General features: G+C 32.0%; 1 protein-coding gene across 1 annotated transcript; it reads right to left on the bottom strand.

Moving 5' to 3' along the window:
- Positions 1 to 238: 238 nt before the first annotated feature.
- On the bottom strand, positions 239 to 4,100 carry LOC146909123 (heavy metal-associated isoprenylated plant protein 21-like). Its single transcript, XM_085726924.1, has 3 exons — positions 3,969 to 4,100; positions 3,747 to 3,822; positions 239 to 831 (listed from the first exon to the last, which is right to left on the bottom strand). Exons 1-3 carry the CDS (start codon positions 4,038 to 4,040, stop codon positions 539 to 541), a joined length of 441 nt encoding a protein of 146 aa, XP_085583050.1. The 5' UTR covers positions 4,041 to 4,100; the 3' UTR covers positions 239 to 538.
- Positions 4,101 to 7,351: the final 3,251 nt, after the last annotated feature.

Below are 7,351 nucleotides of genomic sequence, written 5' to 3'. Positions count from 1 at the left end.
TCAAATTCTTCCCTTAACCCTTTCAAAATTGATTTTTTCCATTTACTTTATAAAGTTTGATTCTGATCCAGCGTTTTTCATTTTCCACGAAGGTTCAATAATTGACCCTAGCTATATAGTATAGTATTTATTTTCCAGAAGTTATATAGTTCAAAATAACAAGAGTAAACAAAAAAGTACATTCAATATTCATTGACTACTCTTCTCCATCACACTAGCTAGAAGAAAACCAACAAAGTTCAAGGAAAAAGTTGCTTAATGATTGATTCATCTACAAAAGATACAAGAAAAAAAATATTACAAATAGAACTAGAAATTCGAGGGAAAAAATAAGAAAATTTTCTCTAATGTTTGTGTCCATGTCTTATGAATAGAAATTGAACTTGACACGTCACAGTTTACGACAATCACATACACTATGCATTGACCACTTGCGCTTAACCCCTGTGGTTATACGCAACAAAATTTAATAGACAATTAAAAAACATGTTTTCGTGTTGATTCAAATTTTTGTATTGTTCTTGTGATATATATTTGGTTACATGATGGAGCATCCATTAACATTATCTTCACTAAAATAGGACATAAGTTTCTCTTCTGTATCAATAGATGCTGGAAATGTTTGCGCATTTTTCACATGTCCTGCTGGTGCCCTTTTATCATAGATGCCTGAGGCATGAGGAAAGGTCACAACATGTTGTGGAACATAAGGCCAAAATTCAGCTCTTTTCTTTCCAGTGCTTCTTACTCTTTTCAACACCTTGTTTGGATCAACAAAACCATTCACTGTCACCTTGCTTTGCTTTCGGTTTATCTCCACAGATTTTACTCCTGCAAGACAGGTACATGATGATTACCTTATTGTAAACCTTAAAAAAGAAAAATAATGTTTAGTATAATGTATGCTAGGTCTAGTAAGTTGTTTTGATAACTAAATATGCACTTGATTATAGTTTTGATTCCTATAAATATAACGAACTTTGATTTTAGTTCTTATAAAAGAACTTTTCTTTTTGTCCCTACAATTTCTCAAATCATCAATTTGGGTCCTGAAATTTTTTTATTTGAAAAAAAATTGATGTGGCAACTTTTTACCGACATGGCAAAGCGTGACATGGATTAATGATGTTAACTCATTAAAATTTAATGAAAAAATATTAGGGTTTTGGGACCCTAAATAGAAAGATTCACGAAGGAGAACACAATCTTTGTGAAGAAGACAATAGAACCAAGGAAGTAGGACTCACAAAAGAAGAAGAATTTGTGGCCACTAGATTGTATTGGAAAGAGTTTTGAAGCAATTTGATTGTCTTACTTCCTTAGTGCTATTGTCTTCTTGAACTTTGATTTAAGTCAATGTAAATTTTTACGAGGACTAAAATAATTTTTTTATATTTGTAGGGACAAAAATCATATGTAATTAAGATTGAATATAGTTCATTTTTCCTTACTTAGACCGGATATAAATCATGCATATTTGGAAGAAGAAAAATGAGTTCTGCATGAATGAATATAGTAAAGGGTAGTGAGTACTAAAAATTTGGTCATTGGTTAGAGGGATGATTGAGGGTCAATTTTTGACCCAAAATCACCCCTCTAACTCGTTTTTTTATTTCCCTTTTATTGAAATAAGTGATTTTCACATCTATTTCGTTTTATTTTGTGATTTCGTCGTCTTCGTGCGACGTTGGTTGTTCGTCGTCTTTGTGCGACATTGTTTGTTTTTCTTGTTTCTCTTAGGTATTTGATCGCTTCAGATTATCAGATCAGCTTCGTTCCAGTGCAGATCCAATCAATGACTTTGGCGTCATGCACGTTGTAGATCCGGAAACATGGTTATTCCAGAGATTTAAATATAGTCATATGTGTAAGAATTTGTACTTTGCTGTTTTATGATATATATTAACATGGATGTTGTGAGCCTGTTCACAGATTCATCCTTTTTGTTTTTAGCGAATTTGCATTATATCGATGTACTATTTCAATTTGAATGAATGAATATCTTTTATTTTGTCAAAAAAAAAAATATTTGGTCATTGGTTATTAAAAAAAATGGGCATTGGTCAATAAGATGTGAATTTTGTGAAATTGTAGTTTCCAAAAGCAGTAGTTGAATTAGACAAAAATAAAGGAGTGTTAATTAATCATAAAAAATTATGAACGGAAAAGATATAAAGGAGAGAAAATGGACCAAATAATCTGTTAATAAGAAGTTTTTTTTTTGAGGGGTGTGAATAAGAAGTTAGTCACTTTAACTTTATCAGCTTTTTAATTGTAAAGAATGAAAAGAAAAGAAACTTTCATGAATCTTTCACAATGGCCGCAATTTACAACATGCACTAGGCTTGGCTCCAAACGTAGGAAGTGATATTCTTAATGTTCTCCAGTATTATGGGTTGAAGTAACCTTTATACTATGGCCAAAATAGAAAAAGATAATAAAAATGTTCTACCATCTGTCCTAAATTATAATACTACTATTTTACAAAAATTGTTTATCTCTAACTATAAATTTTTCTACAAATTTTTAGATGTATTTATTGTTCTTTTTCTAAATATATTTCTAATTAATATGAATTTGTTTTAGATGTTTTAGAATGTGAAAAATCAACATTAAATGTATTTATACATAAAGAGTAATTTTGTAGGTGGATTCTAGGGTGAGAGTCCAATTAGGTCCCTCACCGGTGGACCATGAGAAAAACACCAATGGATGAAATACATGGTTCAGATTTATTCAAATCAAAAGGGAGAATATATGCAACTTTTCACACTCAATAGCATCCACAATTGGTTTTCAGTTATATTTATAATTTTTACTCTAATTTCTTCGTTCAAAATGAGATACTCTATTTACCTCCAATTATCATGCACCCAAACAATAAAATCTGAGATCAAATTATGAACCCTAAATGAAAAGAAAAAAAAAATCTCTACAAGCACCAATCTAACTCCTTTAAAATTGCTTGAACAGACTTCTAATCAACCAACTATAATACAGAAAGAAAACTGAAGAATTACAAGCCACAAAATCAACAAGAATGCATCGCAAATTTTAATTGTATACAGCGTAATGGAGTAATGGAGTTTTATATGTTGGAAATGCAAGTGCTGAGCAATATCCCTCTTAAATTGGTTAATTTGTTATTCATTGTGTTTTGTACAGCGTAAATTCAAAGAACTCATTTTTTTAATGGGAATTCAAAGATCTCATGTTTCTTATGTTATGTGTATTAAAAGGTCACCATCACTAATTGAACTTAGAAACTATGTTCTTAGCAAAACCCATAAACTTTTGAAAGCAATATTCAATTTTTCTCGCAGATTCTCTTTTACAGCAATTTGAATGGAGGTTGAAGATGATGATTTCAACAAAAAGAAAAACCGTTTCTGGGTTCAAAGTTTTGGGAAAAGATTGTGTGTGACATGTTGTGAATATTCTCATTTTTATTTTTGATAAATCTAAACCATTGATTCAATCTAATGACATTTATGTTCTGGTCCACCGGTGATGGACTTAATTGATCCCTCACCCTAGAATCCACCAATTTTGTAATAGTCATACACATTTAAGATAATTTTTTTGTGCTGATAACTTTTCATAATACCAGTAAATTTTGTTAAAGATTCTTATAATAATGGTCGTTGCAAGTAGAGTATTTCTTTTTTAGAACTAGCTAGCTAGGTCTAATACAGATGCAGAATTAATAGCATAAGCTTTGGAGAAATAGTTATGGAAGTTGAAACCTTTCATTGTAGCCACTGCATTTCTGACTCTTCGTTCACACCCATCACAATCCATTTTGACTTTGATCTCAACTGTCTATAGAAAATATAGAATAAACAACATATTTTAATAAAAATAAAACTAGCTATATGAATGGAACTTCAAAGTTTTAGGAAGAAAATAAAATATCCCTAAACCCTAAACAGTTAAACAACATGGTTAGTTTGGTTATGAGAGTATACCTGCATTGGTTTGCGTTTGGATTTTGTGCTAGGTGTGCAAAAATTGGAGATCAAGTAATAAAGTGCACCCATATTTTTCTTACACACTTTCTTAGAAAGCTAGCTAGCAAAGAGAGAAAGAAGAGTGGACACAAAACACAACATGGAGCAATGTGTGTTATATAGGAAACTCAAAAGATTCACTTCACACAAAGAGGAGGTTCAAAATTAGTGTCTAGAAAATTAACTTAATATAAAAATAGTTTAAGTTGACATATAATATGCCCCATATAAGGTTAATTAGTCGTGAAGGAAAACGAAAGATGGGCAACACTGCTTTATAATTGGATCTTGTGGTGCTGTGTTTTATTGAAAAAAGAAATGTTTAAAATCTGATGATTATTATATAATTGGTATAAAAAGTGTTTTTGTTTGTTGTCATCATGACTCAATCATGTGGGTTAGTAATAGTATGCCTCTAATTACTTTCCAACAAATTTCACTATCAAAATAATTTGATTCTATTAGAATGAACGGCCAAATATACTCCGATCTTATTTATAAGAAAATTTTCAAAAAAAAAATTTGGTCCAATTTGTAAGAAAAAGTCACAACTTTTAAGGTACATTTATTGTTTAAAAGATTTTTCAAACCCTCATTTAATGTTGGTCTTTTCAACATTAGTGGGTATATTTAATACTTCACAAATTTTTATGAGGACATATCTGTAAAAACATTCAAAAGATTACAACAACTAATGATTGTTTTGATAATTTTTGGTTTCTTTTCCTATATAAAAGACCGAAGGGAGTATTTGATTGAGTTGTGTTAGAACAGTAGCTATTAATAGAAGATTAATGAAACTATCTATAATAAAACGCAAACAATTCAACGCGATGTTTGGTTATGAAGTTCGATCAAATATGTATATGTCTCCGACTACATAGTACTTGCAGTTTTGTATTATTGATAATGTATGATTATAGTTTATAGTGTTACTAACTTACAACTCATATATAAATACGGTCTTAGAGACAAATATACCCCTAAACCGTAATGCTAAGGGCTATTATCTCTCACAACAAAACATTTACTCCCTCCGGTCACTATTATAAGCAAATTTTAACTTTTTAGGTTCATTCAATAAATGATGTATGTGGTCTATATTGTAGACCACATACATCATTTATTGAATGAATCTAAAAAGTTGAAATTTGCTTGTAATAGTGACCGGAGGGAGTAGGTCAGAGACACGTTAAAGACATCGTGAGGGCAGGGTCTCACTCGTTAACTCATCACCTTTAAGATTGCTTATGAGCCATACTCAAATGTCAGAGATGAAATCCTAAATTTTGACTAAAAATGTTAAAAATAATATAATGTGATATTTTTTAAAATAATATAAATGATAAAAAAAAATGACATTATGATTGAGAAAAAAAAATTAGAGATTACAAAAACTATACAACTTTATATACCTAAAAAACTTAAAAATGTCTCGACGTTTGTAACTTATAATAGTTCTCTACATACCTTTATATTTATAATTGGCGTGATTAATTTAATTTAAATACTACTATAAAAATTTGCATATGTCATCAAATGATTGTTCTGAAGGTGAGAAAAACACAAGAAGGGGGGTTGAATTGTGTTTTGAAAAATTCTTCGTTTCTCTGAATAACTGAATACACTGATCAGAAGCTAAGTGAGACAGCTTCTGAAGTGATGATCAGAATCTAAATGCAGCGGAATAAAACAGAGAGAGAGAAGAAGAACGACACAAAGCAATTATACTGGTTCCTTCCACAATCCGGAAGTAGTCCAGTCCCCCTTGCACTTCCAAGGAGATTTCACTATGAGTAATATCTGATTACAAATGCTCAAGCACACAAGCAAGAGACTTCCAATGCTCAAGCACACAAGCAAGAGACTTCCTTTGCTCAAGAACACAATCAAGAGACTTCCTGCTCAAGCACAACTGCAAGAGACTTCCTAACTAAACAAAATTACACAGAAAATTGTTTAAGGTTGAACACTTGATATACAATCAGAGGTGCTCACAATACAAATCAGATACAGACTCAATGGACTTAAGAATTTCTAAGATATGACTTTGAGACACAGAAATTCTAAGTGAATGCAGAACAATTTCAGCAGAGGTTTGGTACTTGTGAGAAACTTGTGAGTCTTTCGTTCAGCGTTCTTGCATTACCAATTCTCTAGGTCTTCACTCCTTTATATAGAGGTGTGAAAGAGACGTTGTGAAATTGCCAGCACACCAAAGAGTCGTTGTTGAAGCTTGATCTTTCACCAATGATCTTTTGCCTGATTTGGTTGTTGTCCTATGAAGAACAAATTTGAAATCCATTCCTTATCCAAAGGAACATCTATGCAGGCGAGACCGTATTCTGGAGCTGTTTTCTTGTCTTGAAGCGCAGACACAAAACAGAGTAGTGGAGAACGTGGTTGTACAATTCGTACAAAGTACAATGTCAACGCTTTCGTCCAAATTGCAAACACACACCTTCAAACATCTTTGAAATGACCGTTGCAAGCTCCACTAATCCTTTGTTTGTGTTTTCGAATCCAATAGACAGCTTTTGCATTGATAATTCTTCAATTCTTGATTCTTTGCAAATCCAGTTGATACTCAGCTTCTGGTGAAATGGCTTCTGATGAGGCAGCTTCTGATGATGCAGCTTCTGATGGTTCAGCTTCTGATGAGATGACTTCTGCAGCTTCTGATGATGCGGCTTCTGATACTGTGGCTTCTGGACCTCTTGTCTTCAGAAACACTATTCTTCAGGAGCAGCTTACTTCAGGAGCGGCTTGACTTCAGGAGCGCTTTTTCTTCAGGAGCAGCTTGACTTCAGGAGCGCTTAAGCTTCAAATTTTTGTTGTTTCCATAGCTCTTTATTTGCTCATTTAGAACCAATGATGATGTAACTTTATAATTATGGTCCTGTACACTTGAACAAATATTAGCTAGTCCAATTTACAATTTTTAATACCTTGTTATCATCAAAACTCTTTAAGGTTTATTGTTAAACACATTTTGTTCCAACAATCTCCCCCTTTTTGATGATGACAAACAAAAGTATTTAAAATTGATCAATTGTTGTTAATCTAATTAACAAGTTGACTTTGGGGTTCTGAGGTTTGTAAGCTCAGAATCTGAGGTTTGTAAGCTCAAACTCCCCCTGAGTCTGATAGTCTTTAAGGTGAGGTTTGTAAGCTCCCCCTAGGTTCTATCCAGGTTAATTAAATTCATTTTACGCGCAATAATTATTATCAGAGCTTAAAAGCAAAATTGAATCATTGAAAGAATTTACTTATAGATAAGAAGAATGGTTCAATTAACTTTACTTGAAATTTTGATACTCCTTCGTTCATTCATAGCTTAT

This window comes from Medicago sativa, chromosome 7 (genome assembly GCF_051527215.1).
Source record: "Medicago sativa cultivar Bolivia chromosome 7, Bolivia_mono, whole genome shotgun sequence".
NCBI lineage: Eukaryota > Viridiplantae > Streptophyta > Magnoliopsida > Fabales > Fabaceae > Medicago > Medicago sativa.
Note: the sequence above shows the minus strand (reverse complement) of the source record. Positions and strands in the feature narration are given on the sequence as shown.

Coding starts and splice junctions, on each gene's coding strand:
- LOC146909123 (XM_085726924.1), bottom strand. CDS start 4,040: ATGGGTGCACTTTATTACTTGATCTCCAATTTTTGCACACCTAGCACA. Junction 3,823..3,968: donor CCAAACGCAAACCAATGCAG/GTATACTCTCAT, acceptor TATTTTCTATAG/ACAGTTGAGATCAAAGTCAA. Junction 832..3,746: donor TGCAGTGGCTACAATGAAAG/GTTTCAACTTCC, acceptor CCTGTCTTGCAG/GAGTAAAATCTGTGGAGATA.